At 37.2% G+C, this 22,266-nt stretch overlaps 1 protein-coding gene and 1 pseudogene across 3 annotated transcripts in view; both read left to right on the top strand.

Annotated features, from left to right (window-relative positions):
• GABPA (GA binding protein transcription factor subunit alpha) overlaps positions 1-22,266 on the top strand; it is a 45,444-nt gene that overhangs the window by 7,017 nt on the left and 16,161 nt on the right. For 2 of the 3 annotated variants that reach the window (XM_075542405.1, XM_075542404.1), the window contains exons 2-6: positions 4,197-4,299; positions 5,497-5,641; positions 7,126-7,210; positions 9,315-9,560; positions 16,085-16,279. In XM_075542405.1, the coding sequence (XP_075398520.1) occupies positions 4,223-4,299; positions 5,497-5,641; positions 7,126-7,210; positions 9,315-9,560; positions 16,085-16,279 (748 nt within the window). In that variant the 5' untranslated portion in view covers positions 4,197-4,222. Of the gene's footprint in view, positions 1-4,196; positions 4,300-5,496; positions 5,642-7,125; positions 7,211-9,314; positions 9,561-16,084; positions 16,280-22,266 lie in introns of those variants that run through there. The other variant, XM_075542406.1, reaches the window with a different exon arrangement.
• On the top strand, positions 710-3,677 carry LOC142441387 (large ribosomal subunit protein eL32-like; annotated as a pseudogene).

Here is a 22,266-nt window from a genome sequence, read left to right as displayed (position 1 = left end):
GGAGTTACAGAGAGACTTAGGTAGAAGTATCCTTTTTTGACTCCACCCCAGGGATGGATTTGACAATTTTATATGTAACATCCATTAAGAATGGGCTTTACTGGGGAGAAGTGAAAAGTTATTAGGCCAAAGTCCACAAGAATAATTTGTCATCCTAAAGATAAATTTGATGGCATTTAGGCAATCTACTACACATCTTATGTGTCCGAAGGGAGAACCCACCCTTTACCTGTTCTTTTTATAGGACAAGTGTAAAAACAACCTTAATGATGTGTCAAAGAGCAGATCATGTTTGCCCTGGGTGCTCTAGATTTGGGTGTCATCCGCTTATAGACCAGAATGTCAGAAAATCATCTACTTAGCAGTTGAAGATGTTGAACCTGAAAATCTTACAGTTCCTTAGCAAATGGGACTATTCATTTCCTATTGACTAATCACAATTTATTGGCTTAAAATACCTCTGATTTATTTTACAGTTCTGGAATTTAGAAGTCTGAAATGAGTCTCACTAAAATCTAGTGATGACAGAGCTTTTGTTTCTTTCCAAATATACTCTGTAGGAGAGAATATACTCTTTGAATTTTCCACTTGCCTACATTTGTGTGGTTCATAGTAACCCTACATTCTTTCATCTTTAAAACCATTCATATCTGTGTAACAAGAGTTTTCACATCAAATCATTCTCGCTCGATTCCCTAATCTAATTTGTTAATCCTTTTTATTACACAGGGTTTATTAGATCCAAAACAATCACCGTCTCTTAAGATTAGCTGAACAGTAACCTTAATCCCATCTCCCATAATTTTCTTTTTGACATACACTATAATCCAACACATTCCATTTCCAAGCCATTTTTCTTCCTACCACAAAAGCTTTTGTTTCTTGGGAGGCTGAAGTTGGTAATGCACCCCCCACTACCCCCCACCTCCCAAAAAAAGCGAGAAGTTTTTAGTTCAAACAAATGTATTTAAGTATTTGGGGTTAGTTTGGGACAGTTGCATCCTCTCACTATACTTCCTCAATCTGTATGCTGAGCAAATCATCAGAAGCTGGATTATATAAAGATAACTACAGAATCAAGATTAGAGGAAGACATACTAACCTGCAATATGTAGGTGATACACATTGCTTACCTTGCTTTGCTGAAAGTGAGGAGGACTTGAGGCACTGGCTCAAGACGATCAAGGACTGCAGCATTCAGTATTAATTATAACTCAGCGGAAAAACCTCATGGAGATAAGAGGTCAAGAATTTCATCTTGCTTGGATCCACTATTAGTACTAATAGAAGCAACAGTCAAAAGATCAAACAACTCATTGCATTGGGTAAATCTGCATAAGACTTCTTTAAATGTTGAAAAGCCAGGATGTTACTTTGAGGACTAGGGTGTGCCTGACCCAAAGCTTGGTATTTTTAGTTGCCTCATGCATGTGAAGGTTGGGCTTAAATTATGGTGTGCTGGTGGCTGCCTGTCTCCCACCGGCATCATGGCTGCCCTTAGACCCTTAGTGAAACCTAAAATTGTAAAAAAGAGGACCAAGAAGTTCATCCGGCACCAGTCCGACCGCTATGTCAAGATTAAGCGCAACTGGCGCAAGCCCAGAGGCATAGACAACAGGGTTCGGAGAAGATTCCAGGGCCAGATCTTGATGCCCAACATTGGTTATGGGAGCAACAAGAAAACCAAACACATGCTGCCCAGTTGCTTCCGCAACTTTGTGGTCCACAACGTCAAGGAGCTGGAAGTGCTGGTGATGTGCAGCAAGTGCAGAGATTGCTCACAACATTTCCTCCAAGAATCACAAAGCCATTGTAGAAAGATCAGCCCAGCTGGCCATCAGAGTCACCAATCCCAACGGCAGGCTGCGCAGCGAAGAAAATGAGTAGATGGCCCATTTGCAAGTTTTATTTGTTCTAAATGAAAAAAATTTTTGGTGCTAAAATACCATGAAACAAATCTGTCTTGGAGAAGTACATCCAAAATGCTCCTTAGAGGCAAGGATGGGAATACTTCATCTCATGTACTTTGGACCTGTCAGTGGAGATCAGTCCCTGGAGAAGGGCATCATGCTTGGTCCACTAGAGGGGTAGTGAAAAAGAGGAAGACTTGTGATAAGATGGATTGACAACAGTGACTGTCTTGAAGGGCTCAGACATAAGAACAATTGTGAGGATGGTGCAGGATTGGGCAGTGTTTACTTATAATTGTACCTTAGGATTGTCATGAGGTGGAACTGACTGGCACCTAACAACAACAATGAGGCAATTTTAATGTTTGCACTTTGATGATAATACAAGGGAAAGATAAATATAAAAGTAATTATACAAGGGGGGTTTTAAAATTTTATAGTAAACTATTACCTGAAAGATCATGTTATTTTTCCACAAGCTTTTGAATTTCTCTCATAAGTTAAGAGATTTGATGGTACATTAGGGTTAAGCACTTGGCTGACTATAATAAGGTTAGCACTTCAAATCCACCAAGGACTCTGATGGAGAAAGTTGAGGCTCTCTGCTCCATAAAGATTTGCAGCCTTGTAAATATATAAAGAGTTGATAAGAGTTGGAATGCACGTGATAGCAGTAGGTTTGGTGTTTGTTTGGTACCATATGTTAGAAAAGTGCTATGGTGAAAAGGAAAAACAATTGCGTTTCTGAGACTAATTCTGCTGGAATAGATAGCGCCATCATTCTCCTACAGAGCTGCTGGTAGGTTTGAACCACCTACCTATGGTTAGCTGTCCAACATTTAACCCACTGCATCACTAAGGTTCCAAAGTAGTAAAAGGAGACTGATTACAGAATTAAATGAGGTGCTGTGGGTCTCATTGAGAGGATGAGAAACAGGGACATACATTTCAGGTGCACTGAACAATGAGAGCAAAAGTCTTAAGACAGGCATATACAGGGAGGCCAGAGGGAAAAAGTCCCATGTCAAGGTGGTGGGGCTATAAATATGAAGGGCTTTGCTGACCTTTGTGAATCTTTGTATTTTATTACAACTGGTACTGATCAAAATATTGATTCTATCTTCCAACAAACCTTAGTTCAGCCCCACCTATAATAAATAATGTGTACTTTTGTTGAGTGACATGGAGCCATAGGCACTTTAACCTCTTCATAGTCAAATATTAAGGTGGACTTCAATAAGATTGTGTAGGCCAGTCAATTCCAACTCATAGCAGTCTTACCAGACTTACGTAGAACTGCCCTGGAGACTAATCTTATGAAAACACATCACTTCATTTTCTTTCATGCAGAGCCTTTCAAGCCAATGACCTTTTGGGTAACAGTTGAGCACTTCACCACCAAGGTACTTTCATAATAGGCTAGTAACATGTAAAGCGTTTGATACAGTGCCCAGCACTGTAATAATAGAAAGGTGGCAAAATGGCTAAAGCACTTGGCTGCTAAAGAAAAGGTCTGTGGTTTGACCCCACCAACTGCTCCCTCGAAGAAAAATATGGCCGGCGGCTGCTTCCATAAAGATCATTGTTGAAAATAATGATTACAACCTTGGAAATCCTAGGGGGCAATTCTGCTCTGTCCTATGGGGTCATTCTGCGTTAGAATTGTCTCAATGGTGGTGATTTTTATTTTTGTTATTTTAATAGGAATGAATATTTGAATCTAAGATTTTGTCATATTGCACACAGACTTTGCCAAAAATAGCAAGTCTATCAGAAGTCAAAGATGTATTAGAATACAGTGGAATTTGGACTCCTTGTGAAATTGAAGTAGTGGTTTCTTGGAAATTTATGAAACCACATCTGAAAAAAGTACATATATCCTATTTATAATCAAAACAATGATGTACATACTTAAAGACACTAGTTACCTTAGATTCCTATTTTAGAATATTGTACTTGGATTTATAAGGTAGAAGCCCTGGTGTTAAAGTGGTTACTCTTTTGTGCTGGGATCTGAAAGGTTAGCAGTTCAAAACCACCATCTGTTCCTGTGAAGACAAACTGGGCTTTCTCCCATAAAGAGTTACAGTCTCTGAAACTCACAGGTACAGAACTACCCTGCCCTATAGGGTCACTATGAGTCGGCACTGACTCCTGGTACTTTATGGGAAGATTGTATCTCCCTTTTCAACTTAGCCTCTGCTTTTATTTGAATTGAATTTCTGCTTATTTAGAATTTCTGTTTATGTAGATAATTTCAGATGTTTAAAAATTTTATCCTTCCAGGACTGCTTTTTTGAAATTCTTCAAACATGACTAAAAGAGAAGCAGAGGAGCTGATAGAAATTGAGATAGATGGAACAGAGAAACCAGAGTGTACAGAAGAAAGGTTAGTGTTTTCTAAAACTATTTCTTATCAATTACCTAATTAAAGAATCAAGCTATAAGTTTTTGTTTGTTTTTTAACTCTGCCTTAATAGGTTTGTAGCTCTTGGAAAGTCAGTTTTAAGCTAAAACAATTAATAAAGATAGTTGGTACTAATCAGGCTATTGTTTATCTCCCTCCCTGGCAGTTTTTGGCTTTTTATTCCTTAATGCTGGTTACTTTCATTTTAGAAATAACAATTTAATACAACCCTATTTAATTCAATAAATATGTATGTAGGAACTTTAAAAGTTGGTGGATAGAGTTAGATGGTAATTTTTTGTCAACTTTTTGAAGCCCCTCAAATATTATTAGTTATTTCCTGGAACATGAATAAATGAGTTAATAGCTGCCCTTGTAGAGTCCACATTGTATGTGAGGAGGCATACAAATTTATGAGTGGGTAATTATGTGTTCCATCTGATTACAGTGCATTGAAAGATGTTAATTATCTTGTATTGTTATTCATAAATTAGTTTTAAATTTTTAAGAAGGAATTTGGACTATATGATTCATTAACTATTATATCTTGTTTATCATACTGAGAATTTTTGTGAAAATGAAACGACAAAATTTTTAATAAGTACTGATTTTGACAACATCAAATGAAATTTAAATCTGAAATTTGATTGAATTCCAAGTTTTCTAATTTAGCAACTATTTATTTATACCTGTCTTTGACACCGGGTAAGAATCTGAGGTGATAGAGAATTGCCACAGCATCATGGAATTTATGGCTCAGTAAAATTCAAGGAAGGAGCCCTGGTGCAGCAGTGGTTATTGCTTGGCTGCTAGACCATAGGTTAGTGGTCTGAACCCACCAGCTAATTTGCAGAAGGAAGACGTAGTATATTAATATATATACCAATATTTTTCTTTAGGTGTTACATACATAGTTGTAAGTGTATATGCATACATGTGTAAACCAAACAAGGCACATTTTCAAGTGTACTTTCTACTTTAGGCCAGCAATCCTTAGTGCAGTTCTATAGAGTTTGTCAAAACTAGTTGCTTGATAAAGCTTACCACTCAGAACAGCGTTCACTGAAAAATGAGTTTCCAAAGGCCAGAAGTGTATTTTGACTTCCAGTTTTTGTTTTTAGCGTATTCCTACTTTTATATCCATGCTAACAGTTGACCATTGTGTTCTTTAATATTTAGCATTGTAGAACAAACCTACACTCCAGCTGAATGTGTAAGCCAGGCCATAGACATTAACGAGCCAATAGGCAACTTAAAGAAACTACTTGAACCAAGACTGCAGTGTTCATTGGATGCTCATGAAATTTGTCTACAAGATATCCAGGTAATTTTATTATTTTTAGATGTATAAGTTAACATTTAGGCCTGCACAGAACTATTTTTTTAGCTAAGTTTTAGCATTTATCTCCACAATTAAATTTTACCTATAAATTTTTTTAATAATTGTATTGGGGGCTCGTACAACTCTTATCGCACTCTATCCATCCATTTTGTCAAGCACATTTGTGCATTTGTTGCCATCATCGTTTTCTAAACATTTTCAGCTCCTCATTTTCCCCTCCCTCACGAACCATTGATAATTTACAAATTACTATTATTTTGTCATGTCTGACACTGACTGATGTCTCCATTCCCCACTTTTTTGTTGTCCATCCCCCAGGGAGGGGGTTATATGTAGATCATTGTGATCACTTCCCTCTTTCAACCCCACTTTCCCCTTAACCTCCTGGTATCGCTAGTCTCATTATTAATCCTGAGTGGTTTATCTATCCTGTGTTTCCAGCTCTTATCTGTCTGTACCAGTGTATATCCTCTGGTCTAGCCAGATTTGTAAGATAGAATTGGGATCATGATAGTGGGGGTGAGGGGGCGGAGAAACATTAAAGAACTAGAAGAAAGTTGTATGTTTCATCAGTGTTATACTGCACCCTGACTGGCTTGTCTCCTCCCTGCCACTCTTCTGTAAGGAGATGTCCAAATGCCTACAGAGGGGCTTTGGGTCTCCACTCCCCATTCTGCCTCATTCACAGTGTTCTTTGATGCCTGATACTTGATCCTATTGTCCTCGGGCTTGATGGGACAGGATGTGCTCCACTCTCTCTTCCTCCCCCTTCATTTGCTCCTGTGTGCTCTGATCAAACATGGCCCTCTCCCTGAGCTGTAGCCTCAGTGCTATCCTCTGAAGTGAATTCTTCTATCCACAGAGTTGTGCATTTTGAACTTTCACTGCAATAGCCTTCTGTAAACCAGGAGCTCAGTATTTAAGCTCTAATTCTATTCCATCCTCCAGTCTTGGATCTTATTATGTACAATCCTGGGATCACACAGGCTAGTGTGCTTCGTTCATATGGACTTAATTGATACTTCAGATGGCTTTTCTTTTAAGACAAGCCTTTAAGACCCCAGGTACTCTTCATTCTAACAGCCAGGCACCATCTGATTTCATCCCTACACTTTGTTTTACACCTCATATCTTCAGTGGTCTCTTCATGAGGGCAGGTATCCAGTAGGGTCATGTAAGCAGAACTAGTTGTGCTTGGGTTAGGGGGAAAGCACAGAATTCTTTAGAAAAGGTTTAGGAAGATGAAATGTATCATAGACCTAGATTCTCAGAAATGTTTAACTTTTTAAAAAAAATTTTAGTTAAAAAAAATCATTTTATTGGGGTTTCACATTTTAATATGTTTGTTAAACAATAAGGGCTGTTAAGGCTTTTTAGTGATACTTTTTGACTTACATCATAAACCAAAGGCAGAGTTCTTAATTTAAATGATTATAGTGAAATCTTACTTATTTTACCATATTTAGCTGGATCCAGAACGAAGTTTGTTTGACCAAGGAGTAAAGACAGATGGAACTGTACAGCTTAGTGTACAGGTAATTTCTTATCAAGGTAAGTCCTTCTTAGCAACAGTTATTTAAAATTTTGACTCAGAGTTACATCATTTGTAAACTTTAGGTATATGAGAAGGTTGTATGAGTCAGTGTGATGTTACAACCAGATATTTATGCTTTTGATTCAGTTATATTTATCAAGTGAAACAATTGGTATTACAAAATTATATAGTTTAATTATTAAAAACAATTAAAAATTATTAAGAAATTGCTGGGGAAATAGGCGTTAGCTGAGTTTACAAGGACTGTCTCTAGTGTAGTTTTACTGGACTATCACAAGATAACTGCTGCCAAATCTGAAGCCACACTACAGTTACAGCCTTTAACCAAGCACCTTGCTACACCTCTACAGTGGTCCACACTAGCCAAACAAAATAAATACTCTGTGTCTGTTTGTTACCTTTTAGCTTGTTTCCAAACAGAAACCTTTGTGGTAGTGTTTCTGAAACTTCAATCACATCTAGAACACTAGCTCCAGGGAAATGCTATCTTTGCAGTTTACATTGCTTACAACTGGATTTCACACAAAAAAGTTTTCCTCGGCTTATGAAAATTATAGTTATCTATTTCTGTTCCTATTCCCCTCAGATTGAATGTTGCTAGAAATAAGGAAGTTCATTGTTTGAATCTGGGAGAGTGGGGGGCGGGGGGAATCCCAATGCAAATATGTTCAAGAAAAGTTGACTTGATGTAATTTAAAAGAGAGTCAGGATATGCACTTAGGAAAGGTTTTTAATAGTAAATATTTGTATCAAGTACATTTGAATGAAATGACTTCTCTCTGTACCACCAAATGACACCAGTGCTTTCTTTTTTCTTTTTGTTAATACTGGTTTTCACAGCCATTGAGGTTGTTTATTTTTCTTTCAAAATGCTTTGATCTATTACATTTTGATTATAGCCAACTCAAATATGCACACCAAACCAAACTCATCGAGTGGATTCTAACAGTGACCTACCCATAGGGTCTCTGAAACTAACTCTAAATATACAAAGCTTCATCTTTTCCCAGTGGAGCAGCATTTGTGTTTGAACTGCTAACCTTTTGATAGTGGTCATGTGCTGGGCTCCTAACTGCCAAGTTGACAGGAAAAAGATGGGGCTTTCTACTCCTATAGACAGTTCTAGACAGTCCTACTGTGTTCTAGGAGGGCCACTATGAGTCGGAATCGGCTCTGGCAGTGAGTTTGCATGCACACCAGGCTTCCTTCAGATGAGCAGATCTGTCCACTGCCATCAAGTTGATCTTGACTCAAAACTACCAAGGCTGTGTATCTGGAGGAGCGAGAACTTTCTCCCACAGGGTGGCTGGTGGCTTTGAACCAAAACCCTTTGGTTAGCAGTCCAATACCGAGCTGACAGGGCCACCAGTACTCCATAAAGAACTCACAGTACCTATTAAGTAACATACAGTTTCTTAGAGCTGTCATTTTAACAGAAATGTCTGAGAATTTTTTTCATAAAGGGCTTATTGTCTGGGCTAGATCAATACCTATTTAGAAATGGTTTATATATAACCACCAGCACCACCAGGACTCCATAGAAAAGTATATAAAAGTCACTGCCATTATGTCACTGCTGATTCATATTGACCCCTCTTTGGTTTTCTGAGACTGTAGTTATTTACTGGAGTAGAAAACCTAATCTTTCTCCCAAGGAACTGCTGGTGGTTTTAAAATGCTAGCCTTGTAGGTAGCATCCTATTTCTGAACCATTTTGCCACCAGGACTCTTGCCTCAAAAAGTGTAGGATGATGGAATTAAAAGGTAATTGAAAATATTCATGAATTTGTGAAATCCTCTTGTACATCAGTAAATATTTTCTTTTTAAAAAATAGGAAAATCTCTTACATGATTAACATACTATGATCAAAATATGGTGCTGGCGTGGTCTATTATCAATAAAAGTTCTAGTAATCATTGTTGTGATTATTAACAGGAATCTAAAATTCTCTGGACATTGATAAAATATTTAAAGTGTGTTTTTTTTTTCATCCAAATTTTCCTGTGACTGGGAACATAAAAGTTAAACTGAAAATTGTATTCTTTGGTAGCTTTTTGTTTTCATCTAGATTTATAGTGTTTTCCTTTTTCCTGGTTAAGGAATTGAGCCAAAGCTCAACATCCTTGAAATTGTTAAGCCTGCGGAAACTGTTGAAGTGGTTATTGATCCCGATGCCCATCATGCCGAAGCTGAAGCGCATCTTGTTGAGGAAGCGCAAGTGATAACCCTTGATGGCACAAAGCACATCACCACGATTTCCGATGAGACCTCAGAGCAAGTGACAAGATGGGCAGCTGCACTGGAGGGATACAGGAAAGAGCAAGAACGCCTTGGGATACCCTATGGTAATAACATAGATAATTACATTTTAGATAGAACATTAGCTATTAAAATTGACTTAGAAGACACTAGGGTACGTTGTCTATTTTAAATCTACAAGTTTTAGTAAGAATATTCATTTTTTAAAGGTTTTTTTCTTGGGCTACAACAGACATTTACGCATATGTGACAGACAAATACTGTCGTCGATGCTATGAGTACAAAGAAGTATAAAAGATTGTAACCTAAGGGTGCTCACATTGTAATTAGAGAGTTAGATAGAAAGAGATAACTGCCATATAAGGGTGCGTGTTTTTAAACTGCTAACTCAAAATAAACATGCGATTAGAATGCTAAAGGGGTCATAACGACCTGCAGCAAAATTGTACAAAGAAGAACATTCCAGACAAGAAATGTCATGTGCAAAGGTTAAAAGTGGAATATGTATGAGTAATGAGACTTGATGATAGTGTCATTCTGCTACAGTATACAACTGTTTTTGGTTCGTGGAAAAGAGAGTTTAAAATTGAATGAGACGATGGTACGCTGCATGCATTGGGGCAAGTAGAGACTGGATGAAGGTACAACAAGAACATGCTATTGTGGTTTTGTATGTGACGTGATGAAACGACAGTAGGTGATTTCTGAACCTGGAGGGAGGTGAGGTGAATGAAAAAGGTGATTGGACTGAGCATCTGACTTAGGGTAGAAAGGGAAGATCCAAGAGAGATTTCAAGAATGGTCTAACTTCTCAAGCTGAACTTACTGTACAAAATTAATACAAATTAGTTACATCTTCACTGTTTTTTGTGAACACCATATGCCAGAGTTATAATGATAGACAAGAAAGTCCACTGGCTTTGGGGGAAGCTTGGTACGGAAGGGTGCTTCAAGAAAAGTGTTGTTAACCCTTGATTTTGAAATGATACTGGCTGTTCAACTAGAGGGAGCCAAAGACTAGTGTCACATGTATAAGATTTACATAGGTTAAAGATATATTTTATGGAACTCATTCACAGTAAATAGGTACTCAAAGCCTTAAAAGTAGATGTGGATAAATAAAAATGCAATATTAAAAACTAGTCCTTGAACCCTGTCAATACTTACAGTTTAAGAAAAAAATAGAAGAAAAATAAGAAATTTACATGTTGTTAGCTGCCACCACGTTAGTTCTGATGCATAACGACCGTATGTACATCAGAATGAAACAGTTCTCAGTCCCACCCGATCGTCACAATTGTTCGTATGTTTGAGCCTGTTTTTGCAGTTACTGTCGGTACATCTTGTAGAGAGCCTTCCTCTTTCTCACGGTCCCTGTACTTCACCAATCATGATGTCCTTCTCCAAGGACTTGTTTCTCCTGACATGCCCAAAGTATGTGAGACAGTCTCACCATCCTTGCGTGTAAGGAACCATTCTGCTTCCAAGACATTTGTTTGTCCTTTTGGCAGTCCATAATACTTTCAGTAGTCTTCAAAAGAATCAAATGCATTGATTCTTCTTCAGCCTTCACCATGTGCATGAACCTATCAAAAGTAACCATGGGCTTGCTCAGGAGCTCCCTAGTCCTCAAAGTAACATCCTTGCTCTTCAACACTCCAGAGAGGTTTTATGCAATTGATTATGATCCTACCAAAATTAAATCCTTGACAATGTCAGTCTTTTCCTTATTTATCATCTTGCTACCTAATGGATCAGGTATGAAGATATTGGTCATTACATTGAGTTGTAATCTATACCGAAGACTGACATCCTTAAGCTTGATGTTTCAGATGGTCAGAAGTCTCCAATATTGCTAAGAATGTCAAAAGAATGCTCATGGATTAAACTTGGTGAATTTGACAAATGTAATTGGAGCGCTGAAGAAATGAAGCTGAGTTATAAGAAATTAATAGGCAGTGGAGAAAGTAGTATATTAATTGGGGAGTGAAAAGTGTGAAAGAATATTGGAGACATTAATAATTGAAGTTTAAGAGTTAGGGGTGACCTGAATATTGGTGGATAAAATGGTATGAAGCTATTAGAAGGATCCATTAACAAAGTTGAGGAGAGAAGCTGTTAGACCATAACAAGATGCTTGGGCCCAATTTGAACGACGAGGTAGGAGAGTAACCATGAAGTTATTTAGTGGAAACTAGTGGATGATGTACTTAGCCTTAGCGTCAGTAAGTTGGTAATTTTCTCTTGAGTGGGGAACTGTTGGGGGGGAAAGAAGGGAGCATACAAATTTTGAGCAATGGTATTGCATTCAAAGTTTACCAGACCATCATCAAAACTCATTTATGGAAAGTGAGATAAAAAAACTCTTGATTCAAAAGTTCTACCAATAATGTTAATAACTTAGAATAAAAATTTATAAAACAAAACTTGGTATTTATTTAGTTGCAGCAGACTTCAAAGAAAACCATTGATATTTTGCTTGAAATATTAGGCAGTTTAGGAACAATTATTATTTTCTTGGGAAGTAATTGTTTCAGGTTTCTATTTCTGCCCTAAAGAGTGTTTTGCTAATTGCTTGATTTTGTTTAAAAGAGATATCCCATAATTTTCCTTTAAAAATGTGGCACTTTCCTCATTTCCATCCCTCCAGTTTCCCGTCTCTCCTTGCTATCTCATCTTTGCTTTTGAGCAAGTGTTGTGTGTTTGCTTTCATTATCGTTGATCTGTTCTGAAGAAGGTGTTCTTTAACAGGTGTTACTCTTAATCTAATAACAGAGAGAGTCTCAGGGTTCCTCCAGTGGTTTTCTCACACTCTGTCCACTTATTTTTTCTTGTGTCCTTAGTCAGACTGTTAGTAGTGATATCCAGGTACCATCTGCTACTTCTGGTCTGAGGCTAGAGGAGGCTTTTTTTTTTAAATCATTTTATTGGGGGCACATAACTCATCACACTCCATACATACATCCATTTTGTCACACACATTTGTACATTTGTTGCCATCATCATTCTCAAAACTTGCTTTCTACTTGAGCCCTTGATATCAGCTCCTCATTTCTCCCCTCCCTCCCTGCTCCCCTCTCCCTCATGAACCCTTGATAACTTATAAATTATTACTGTTTTGTCATATCTTACACTGTCCGACGTCTTCCTTCGCCACTTTTCTGCTGTCCATCCCCCAGCAAAGAGGTTATATGTAGATCCTTGTAATTGGTTCCCCTTTTATACCCCATCTTCCCACCACCCTCTCGGTATCACCACTCTCCCCACTGGTCCTGAAGGGATCATCCTCCCTGGATTCCCTGTGTTTCCAGTTCCTATCTGTACCAGTGTGCATCCTCTTGTCTAGCCAGATTTTTAAGGTAGAATTGGGATCATGATAGTGGGGGGTAGGAAGCATGTAAGAACTAGCAGAATGTTGTAAGTTGCATCGTTGCTAGATGAGGCTATTTTTAATGGGAGTCCTTCGTCCAGTGGACAAGTTGCTTCCTTGAAGTCTGTGGTTACCTTTACTCTCCTTTGCTCCAAACTGAAAGAGACTAATAGTTGCATCTCAGAGGGCTATGCCATCTAATTTCAATCAAATCCCCTCACTTACATTCGTAAACCTTTCTTCCAATCAGGCATGTTCCCTTTTTTTTTTTTTTTAATTCCTTTTCAGCAGACTTGTGAGGCTATTGCTTTACCCACTCCCCCAGGCCCCAACAAAAATAATAGTAAACCCCTGCCATTGAGTTGATTATGACTCATAGTGACTATATCGAACAGCAGTTCTTAACCTGTGGGTCGCAACCCCTTTGGGGAGTCAAACAACCCTTTCACTGGGGTGGCCTCAGACCATTAGAATACACATATTTCCAATGGTCCTAGGAAGTGAGACACCACTCCTCTTATCCATCTCCAGGCAGGCCCACCCACATGCAGATACGCCAACGTACAAGTATGCAGCATGAATACTATTACCCATGCTACACCATGCTTCAAGACAAAATTTCATTTATTTGTAATTCGAAATAAATATTTCACGATATAGAATTACTTATTGTTTTTGTGATTAATCACTGTGCTATAATGTTCAATTTATAACAATAGAAATACATCCTGTATGTCAGATATTTACATTATGATTCATAACAGTAGCAAAATTACAGTTATGAGTAGCAGCAACAATAATTTTATGGTTGGGGGTCACCACCCCATGAGGAACTGTATTAAAGGGTCGTGGCACTTAGAAAGGTTGAGAACCACTGATAGAACTTCTGAGACTATAAATCTTTACATGAGCAGATAGCCTCATTTTATCTCTGAGGAGCAGTTGGTGACTTTTGAACCTCTGACCCACAGTTAGCAGGCAGCTCTTATTCCAACAACTTCATCAGCAGAGCTTTCCTCATGTTGCTTATTTCCTAATGTATCATTGACATATTCCATCTGCTTTTATCATAGTCCCATCTGTATTTCTATGTTGTTTAGATCTTTTAAAACCTGCTTTCACTATCATTTCACTAGGGTCTTGAAAAGAAAAAGCATTACATATAAAGGACCAATTCGTTTAGCTAGACTAGATATCTTGATGTTATTTGGGAAAATAGGGGAGGGTTGGGTGTTAGATGAATCTTCCCATTCTTCTACATTTCAGATCTGAATACTTTCTGTAGGAGCTAACCTGAACTTAGAAAGAAGGGTGTGCTTTCGGATAGCTCCCTTGTCTCTTGCTTTCAAGAAGTATTAAAAAAAACGGGACAGCTTGCTTTCTTAGTTCCCGTTTGTTCTCTTCACTTTCACATGAGCATGCTCTTTCTTTTTCCTTGATACCCTGTTCTGCTCATTTTCACCCTTAACAGTGTCTCTTTCTCGGTTCGTTGTGGGAAGTACCCTTATAAGCAGTACTTAGGGAGTACACTTTAAACCTCACGGGTGGGCACTAGTGCTTAGTGCTATTAGCATGGAGCGCTTTTACTTTGAGCTGCTCCGTCTTTGCTTGTCTTTTGCTTTCAGGGAAGACTTCTTGACTATCTTCACATTATCTTCTTCAAAATGATTTCTTCTACGTAGATGGCAGTACCATAGATATGACTTTACTGGTTTGTTTATTGGTATATTTTGACTTTCTTTACTGAGTAAATAAATGTTCATGAGTTTTCAGTTACTTCTAGCTGCTTTTCTGTTGTCATGTATGGCTTGAGAAAAAATTTTAAAGGTTGCTATCATCTTCCCATTGTCCTCTGCCCTTATTTTCATTGTGGGAATAAATACAAAATAAAGTCTGTGATGCCCAATCATTATTATATTCAATTTATTTTTCTTATTGATAGGCTTTTAATAAGCACTCAAGCTTTATCTTCCCCACTTTCTTATCATGCAGTTAATTGATATGTAACCAATAATATTTGAACAGATAATTTTCTCCAAGATGGAAAATCAGTACCAAAGTTAATTCAACAATTATTTATTGGACTTCAGTGACTGGAATGTTCTTTAGGTGCCAGTGATAAAATATTTACACGTGTGAGCCAGATTTGTGAATTCACTAAGATAATTAAGAGTGATTCAGAAAATGAAACTTTGTGGATTTGCCATCTAGACATTCTACCTATTTATGAGCAAGGCAATGTTGTAGGCTCTGAAGACAGAATGGTTACAAGATGCAACTCCAGTAGGCGCTTAAGACAGTGAAGTCTTATGAGGGAGGAAGTAACTGAGTATTAAAAACAATTAGCGAGCTGTATCTGCCACTATAAGATAAATGCAGACCCAACTAACTCTTTGCAAGAAAAAGAACAAGGGAAAATAAACCTTGCTTCTCAGACTGTTTTAACAGTCTACATGCTGCTACAAAATGATCTTTAAAACTCAAGTGATTCATCCATTCTCTCCAGGTGATCACAGATTTTACACTGAAAAGCAATTTTGAATTTTGTTTTACTTTGTATAAAGGCTTTCCAGCAGAAATTTAAGAAATTTTAAAAGAACTGAGACATAAAAATTGTTTTCATTTTGTATACTGAGTTTACATGAGAGGAAAATGTGCTATCTGAATTAATATGTGTGCTCACGAATTTGTTTTTATTTACAAATCTAAGTGTTTATAATAGCGAACATATTTAGTATATTATACAGTGGTTCTCTCAACCTTCCTATATGCCACGACCCTTTAATATCGTTCATCATGTTGTGGTAACCTCCAACCATAAAATAAATAATTTTGCTACTTCATAACTATAATTTTGCTACTGTTATGAATCATAATGTAAATATCTGATATGCAGGATGTATTTTCATTGTTACAAATTAAACATCATTAAAGCATAGTGAGATATTTATTTCTAATTACAAATAAATGAAATTTTGTCTTGAAGCATGGCGTAGCATGGGTAACAGTCTTCACACTAGGTTCTTGTATGTGGGCATATCTGCATGTGGGTGGACCTGCCTGGAAATGAATAAGAGGAGCGGTGTCTTGGTTTCTAAGACCATCAGAAATGTGTGTTTTCTGATGGTCTTGGGTGATCCCTATGAAAGGGTCATTTGACCCCCAAAGGGGTCATGACCCACAGTTTGAGAACCACTGGTAAAATAATAACTAACGACATTTTTTTTTCTTTCTTTGCAGATCCTATACAGTGGTCTACAGACCAAGTCTTGCATTGGGTGGTCTGGGTAATGAAAGAATTCAGCATGACTGATATAGACCTCACTACACTCAACATTTCAGGGAGAGAATTATGTAGTCTCAATCAAGAAGATTTTTTTCAGCGTGTTCCTAGGGGAGAAATTCTCTGGAGCCATCTGGAACTTCTTCGAAAATGTATGGAATCAGACTTACTATCTACTTACATTGTAACTTAAACTAAGTTTTATTTCTTTTTAACTTTTTTTTCAGTTTCTCATTGATAATAGCAATGTTATATTTATTAACTCTGAAAAGGTGTGCTGAAAAGTGTGTACTGTTCTCATTTAATCTCCATAATAACTCTATAAATCAGTATTGGGGTTTGTTGTTGTTTATCTCTGCTGTCTAGTCATTCCCCTCATTGTACAACAGAGTCCTTGTGATCCATAAAGTTTTTATTGGTTTATTTTAAAAAAAAACACAGATTACCAAGTGTCTTTTCCTTATCTTAATCTGGAGCTCTGCTAAACCCCAGTGACAAACAGATGGTGGCTGTTTTAAGTAACTTGCCCAAAGTCATACGACTAGGGGGTGTCAGAACCCAATTTAATGTCCAGGCTGGCTAAACGTGTCCAGTTTCTTAAATGAGATCTTGTGGTCTGCACTTAGCCCCCTTCAATTATTATAGTCTTTGACTTCTACTTATCTCATCAGCCAGTTATTTTATTCCTTGCTCTGAAATGAAAGATTATTCATAGGTAGCATCATGCTCATTTTCTTTGTCACTAGTGGAATTAAATCTTTGATGATTTCTTTACTATTAATAGGATGAGGTCTTAGAAGTCTGAGTATGCTGTATCTTGAATTTGGAAGTCTCTGGTTTATTAGGATTTGTTTTGCTCCACAGCCATCATGACAGCTGAGTGAATATTAATAAAAATATAGCATCGATTTGACTATCCAACAAAAATTCAAATCAATGTAAATTGTTTGATTTGAATTTTAATCCAACTTAGTTCAGAAACTGTTAAGACATCTTAGAAGCAGCCATGCCCTAATACTGTTTAGTATGTCAGAAGTGTTAACAGAACCACATGTTTTTCAGGACTGAGTTAAAAAGACAAACTAATTCTGACTTGGTTTTGGTAATAGTATTTGGTAGCGTTGTGTACTACTTGGTGCCTGGCCCTGGTGGTGCCGTTGGGTAAGCACTGAACTGCTAATCTCACAGTAGCAGTGCGATAACCAGACACTGCTGGGAAAGATGGCACTATCCACTTGTGTAAAGATTGAGCCCCGTGGAAATCCTATAAAGGCTGACTGCGAGTCAGAATCAACTCAGTAACATGGCGTGTCCCAGAAAGGAGAAATGTTTCCAGGAGTGATTCCCATTGTAAATTTCATTCTTACTGCTTCCATCTATCCATACACTCTTTGCTGTTGGATAAAAAATGAGCTTTGCAGAGTCTTTGTTTTTCTGTGTTGTTCCTTTTAGGTTTTTGTTTTTAATACTTCTTAGGTTGATTCAGTTTATAGCACTTATTTCTTGTTTCAATTCTTAGTGTTCCTGATTGAAGACTTGTTCTTGGTTTCATAGGTTTGCTTCTCTGCAGACAAAGTGATTCCTGAATTGTTTCAGATTCTTAACATGTGAGCTATTGTAACATTGTCTTGTAGGAACTCTTAGAAATTAAAAATAGGTAGGGCTTAGTCATTTTTCTCAAGTTCTCACTATTTGCTGTTTTTGTTGACATTTTGTTGTGTTTGGCCTTTTCTGATCCTTGTGCTTTCACAGAATCTTTTTTGTGGTGCTGATGCCTTTGTACCTCACATTTCTGTCCTAAGTTCCTTTTGTTTGTGAGTTTTCATTTTACTTACTATTATTTTACTGTTTATTAGATTTTTGTGATTTCTCATTTTTTAATTTTTGAGATTTTCCCATTTTCTTTGAGGTTACTTTGTTATAATTTAATTCCCAATTTTTAAAACTGTTCTGTTTTGAGAACTATTTGACTTCCCTCCATTTGAATATTTTATGTTTGTGTTGTCTTTTTTGGCTCCCTATTTTCAGTCTTAAAAGTTTAATTTTGAGTACTAGTTAAGTGGTTTGATTTCTGGGTGGTGGTATGTTATATGTTGATTTCACATTGATACCTGCTACTGTTGTTGGTTCTTTGTCCAAAGAACTCCCGAGTATTTTTTTGTAGCATTGACCTTTTAAAAAAAAAGTTTTTGCAGATCCCATTAATTATTCCCTTTACCTGGAAATACCTTTTTTTCCCTTTATATTTGATGGATGATTCTTCTGGATGGATAGAAGATGCTTGGTTGGCATTATTTTCTTTCAGAGTTTTGTATATGACATCCCATTGCTGCCTTGCCTGCATGGTTTCTGCTGGAAAACTCCAAGCTTATTCTTTCTGGTTCTCCTTTGTAAGAGATTTTCCTTTTCATCTAAGCTTTTCTCAGAATTTTTTCCTTGTCCTTGATAAAGATTAGATTTTCTTTTGTAGTTTATCCTCTTGGAGGTTCTTTCAGTTTATGGAATGGTTATTTTCTCTTTTATGGTGGTAGAAGAGTGTTCCAGCAGTTCTTGGGAGTATTTTGGAGTATTTTCTCTGTGGGATTTTTTTTGTCTCTTCCGATGCCTATGAGGCATAAGTTACTCCTCTTGGTAATGTCCCCCATAAGGATAGCTTTCCTCCCAGATTGCTATCAAGAGATTGTCTTCAAACTCACTAATATGACCTGTTGCTTTAATTCTGCTTTGTTCTTTCAATGTGTTGTTTAATTTTAATATCATAATATTAATCTTGTAGGCATTTATTGGAGTTTTTGTATGGTTTTTTAATTTTCATTTATTTTGTCAGATTTTTCTTGTAGTGTCTTCCTGAGTTCTTCTATAGTTTTTATAGTTTCCATTGTTGTTTTATTCTGTAACTCTCATTCTTTTTCTGTATCCACTGAAAGTTCCTGATAATTACTCTTCTGATTGCCTTTTCTAGTAGTTCCATTAACTTTTCTTCTTCAAAAGAATATTTGACTCCTTGTATTTGTCACTTATTTGTACCATCCTTTCTTGGTTTTTTGTGTGTCTTAAGGTTGCCTGTTGTCTCCCAGGCATTCTGATGTAGCTGTTGGAGGTTCAAATTGGCTGAGTCATTCACACCGTCTTTTTCTAGAACAAAACTTACGAATCTTTTCATTTCCAGGTAGAGGAATGGGTTTTCCTCAGAAGAGCTCTTTTCTGGAACTATTACTTTTTTTCCAAAAATGAAATCCCACAGCTTAGATGAATATACCAGGGAATTCCTTGCTTTTACAGCCATCTCACTTGGAAATTTTATGCTTACCTCAGAAATTTGGATTTATCAGGCTAAGTCTAACAATACTTCTCAAGCTCCACTTCTCAAAATTTAGCCCTTTTAATATAACCTAATACCATGTAAAATGAAGGCTGCAGCATGTTTCTAAAAGGAAGTGATTTCTGGTGCAGAACTTATTAACCCAGTGTCTGTTTCCTATTCTTCCTCAATGGTCTCCCTTGAAGGAGCTGTACTGGATAGGTTGAGCTCCTTTCTTAAATATTTATTAGATTACCACCAAAGCCACCACCTCTCTGCTGTTTACCTATGTTGAGCTTCATCAGAAAATGTTCTAGTACTGCCAGAACTACAGTACACTTCTTACTGGGAATATCCGCCTGCTGTCACCAAAGACAAAGCTCCCAGTTTACAGAGGATTTTCAAAGTATTTTTTTGAGATGATATTTTAAAAGAGGGTGGGTGTGGGGAGAATCTGAACCTTTAGTATCTATTGTTTGTTCATAAAATGACAACATGCCCATTGAGAACTGCTTCTTAGAACTCTGCTTTCTTTTTTCTTTTTTTTAGGTTTTATTGGCACTTCATCCATAAAATGCATTTCAATGGTTCAGTCATATCAAAAAGAGTTGTATAATCATTACCACAATCAATTTTAGAACATTTTCTTCTTTGTACTCACTGTTATTTGTATAATTTTTTCTTGGTAATTCTTTTTTTAATTGTGACAAAAGCATACAAAGTAAACATTCTCTATTTCAACAACTACATGTTTAAAAACAGTGCCATTTATTATTATCCTCTGTGTTGTACAATTATTGATATCCTTTTCCAAATTATTTCATCACCATTAACATAAACTAAATGCCACCTAGCTAAAACTCTTACTTCGTCACCCATGATAACCATTGATCAAAGTTGGGTGTTTTTTTTTTCCTTTTCTTTGTAGTAGTTTTCTTGATATAATATTCACATATCATATTTCCATAATTAAATTGTTTTGAAGAAGAGTTGTATACACATCATCACTAACAGTTGTAGTGCTCCTTATCCCCTCTGCAATTCTGCTTTCTTCATCCACAACCAGGTTTTAGGTTCTTAGAGGGTGAAGGATAATTCTGAATACTTCTGTGGTCTTAGACTAGCCTTTCAAAAATACTTCTTTTTTCTGCGTTTTGTCTCCTGTTCTGGATACTTCCAAGGTACAGACCAAACTCCTTTCTAAAAATTGGGTTTTATTGATGTTTTATGCTGTGAAGTTGGTTCTGACTCAGAGTAGCCCTATAAAGAAACACGTGCCATACTCAAAATTGTTCTTATGTTTTTTGTGTATTGTTATAGCTATTGTCTTAAATTTTCTCATTGAAGAGCTTCCTTTATTCTGTTCTTGCTATGAGTCAGAATTGACTCAATGGCATTGGATTTGGTTTTGGTTGTATTTTATAAAACATAATTTCTTTCTCCAGGAAATGGTCCTTCCTGAAAGTAGGATGTGCCTGTGCTGTTGTGCTGTAATACTAACATTCATTGCTCTTTTAAGATTAGGGCACGCCTGCCCATTTAGCACAAACAACATAATTTTGGTAGCATTTTGCCTTTTCAAGATGTTCTTCCTAGGTGACATAGAGTTGGCTGTGATCCCTGGTAACCCCATGAAGAAAGACGGAAACACTATCCGGTGTTTCGCCATCCCTTATGTTTGAGTCCATTGCAGTCATTGTGTCAATCTTGGCAAAGGCCTTCCTCTTTTACCATGCCCCACCCCAAAACATGATGACCATCTCCACGAACAGTTCTCTCCTGATATGTCCACACTACTTGAGATCATATCTCACCATCCTTGCCCCTCAGGAGCATTTTGGCTGTACTTCTTCCAAGACACATTTGTTAGGGTTTTTTTGTGAGTCTGTAATACTTTTCAGTATTCTGGACTAGTAGAATCATGGAAACCCATCAGTTCAAACTTCCTTATTCAGTGTCCAACTTTGGCTTGCATCTAAGGCAATTAAATACACCATGGCTTGAGTCATGCACACAATAGTCTGCTAAGTAATCTTGCTCTGCAGCACTTGAAGGTCTTGTGCAGCAGATTTACCCATTGCAGTGTGTCATTTGATTTCTTGACTGCTGCTTCCGTGACCATTGATTGTGGATCATGTAAGACCAAATCCTTGACAGATGCAATCTCTTCTTCGTTTATCATGATGGTACCTCTTGGTCCAGTTGTGTGGATTTGGATATCCCTTACATTGATATATGTAATCCTTACTGAATGCTACAGTCGTGATTTTCATCGTGTTTCCAGTCCTGCTCGCTTTTAGCAAGCAAGGTTGTGTGTCATCTGCATACCATAGGTTGCTAGTAAGCCTTCTCCTAATCCTGCCGTCACCTTTTTCTTCATATAATCCAGCATCTCTAGTGAATTGCTGAGCATACATATTGAATAAGTATGGTGAGATGGTACAACCCTGACGTACACTTTTCCTGACCTTAAAACACATGCTATGCCCTTGCTGCCTCTTGATCCATGTACGGATTCCAAATGAGCACAATGGAGGGTTTGGGGATTTTAATTTTTCTTAAGGCTAACCTTAAGTTTTTTTAAGGTACACACAATGAAGTGCCCTTTGCATAGTCAATAAAACACAAGTAAACATCTTTCTAGTATTCTCTGCTTTCAGCCAAAATCTGCTTGACATCAACAGTGATAACCCTGTTGCATGTCCTTTTCTGAATCTGACCGGAATCTCTGGCAGTTCCCTGTCAATGTACTCCTGCAACCATTACTGGATGATCATCACCAAAATGACATTTGCGTGTGGTACTAATGATATTATTCTAAGACTGAGCATTCTGTAG

Source organism: Tenrec ecaudatus, chromosome 2, assembly GCF_050624435.1.
Source record: "Tenrec ecaudatus isolate mTenEca1 chromosome 2, mTenEca1.hap1, whole genome shotgun sequence".
NCBI lineage: Eukaryota > Metazoa > Chordata > Mammalia > Afrosoricida > Tenrecidae > Tenrec > Tenrec ecaudatus.
The sequence above is the reverse complement of the archived record's forward strand: the minus strand, read 5'-3'. Positions and strand labels throughout refer to the sequence as shown.